The sequence below is a fragment of the Octopus sinensis genome, linkage group LG18 (genome assembly GCF_006345805.1).
Source record: "Octopus sinensis linkage group LG18, ASM634580v1, whole genome shotgun sequence".
Taxonomy (NCBI): Eukaryota; Metazoa; Mollusca; class Cephalopoda; order Octopoda; family Octopodidae; genus Octopus; species Octopus sinensis.
This window is the reverse complement of record NC_043014.1, coordinates 5,884,420-5,886,087: the sequence shown is the minus strand read 5'-3', so window position 1 is coordinate 5,886,087 and position 1,668 is coordinate 5,884,420. Positions and strand designations below refer to the sequence as shown.

Below are 1,668 nucleotides of genomic sequence, written 5' to 3'. Positions count from 1 at the left end.
ATGTAAACAGTAACCGATCGACAACGTAAAGTATAATAGCCATCTCAATATGGCTAACCACCACAAAGGGTGGGTGTTACTGTAGCTTTTAGCCCCAGGAGATCATCGTCTCCAGCTGGCTTTAGGCACACTATCTGTACCCTTATGGTATTTGCAAAGGCAGGTCATAGTGTGCCTAAAGCCAGCTGGAGACGATGATCTCCTGGAGCTAAAAGCTACAGTAACACCCACCCTTTGTGGTTAGCCATATCGAGATAGCGATATACTTTACGGAAACAAAAACAGTTAAGTCTAAAACAGAATTACGAAAAACACACATGTTTAAATAAGCAATTTTTTTCATTGCTGCAATTTTTTCTAAATTAGGTTGCCTGTCATATCTTCGAAACTATCTACAGGGTGAAATTATCTCTGGGCCAAGTTTCCTACGGTGATAATTCCTGAGACGAGTTTTCCTGAAGTTTAAGTGTTTACGGCGAATATTCCCAGAACCGTCAAAGATAAGCTAGTAAAATCCGTCGCAGTTGAATCTGGTGTTAAAAAGGGCGGCCTCCTGCCTACTACAATGTTTTCCATTTGGTTTGTTGCTGATTTCCTGCAAGCCTTTCAGGCTGTGTCACTCGCTACAGGTTAGAAATTGAAATACTAGTGAATACCGACGATGACTAATGTATACTGAAGCCCCCACCCGGCCGTTCTCGGCGTCCTGCATGCTGGAATGCATACATTCTAATGAATTCTACAACTGTATGATACTACACACACACAAACGCTATCACTGACACACGCGCGCGCACACACAGAAAAGACATTTTGATTATCATAAATTTATCGTCAGCAGAAATATTTTAATAAGATTCAGTGTAAATAAAATCGAATAATCTTTAACATCATGTTTGTTATGAACTAACCAATAAAAACACTAGACTGCATTAAATAAAGCTTTGCAGTTATAGTCTGTACAGATGTTGAACGGACAATGTAGTCCCCTACATGAATATTACAGCAGTTTCGCAAAAATAAAGAAGTAAACATTAAGAAAAAAACAAATAAGAATTCTCCAACAAATAGGCATTTGTTTTCAGTTTACAAATTTTTGCTGAAGTCAGTAAAATATTCTGCTGACTGTTCTGTGATAATCGTGGATCATCCCCATCCAATCAGAAAAGGTGTCATTTAAAAGGTGACACCCACAATTATTGTAATATCAATCTGATTGGTTCCTGAATTTACGATTAGATTTTTGGCGGGGTTGGGTTGTGGGGGGTGAACAATATCATAAAGCGAGAATCACACGTCAACAATTTTCAGTTACGATCCCAAGGCGAGAAGCTCACACTTATAATCTCCAGCTTACACCAACTTCAGATTTATCATTAAACCAAAACGAAATAACAGGCTGCACGGACGACGGCCACAGCAATGGAAATCGCTAAGGTGGGGCGGATCATTTCGCAGCGGTTTTCCGTTTCTTCTTTCATAACTTTTGGACTGTGTCTCGTGTTGACCATCACGATTCTTCATTTCGATGCAAGGACCAGAAAGATAGAAGAGAAATCAACCGCAGTAAGTACAGGACACCTGAAGTTTCTATATTTTAGATGCAAGAAATGTATACGTATATCCATCCATACATCCATCCATCCATCCATCCATCCATCCATCCAT

At 39.6% G+C, this 1,668-nt stretch overlaps 1 protein-coding gene across 1 annotated transcript in view; it reads left to right on the top strand.

The window, feature by feature from the left end:
• The first annotated feature begins 1,240 nt into the window (after positions 1-1,240).
• The window catches only part of LOC115221579 (short-chain collagen C4-like), a 37,933-nt gene continuing 37,505 nt past the window's right edge, over positions 1,241-1,668 (top strand). Inside the window, exon 1 of the mRNA XM_036510674.1 lies at positions 1,241-1,566. Within this exon, the coding sequence (XP_036366567.1) occupies positions 1,423-1,566 (144 nt within the window). The 5' untranslated portion in view covers positions 1,241-1,422. The remainder of the gene's footprint in view (positions 1,567-1,668) is intronic.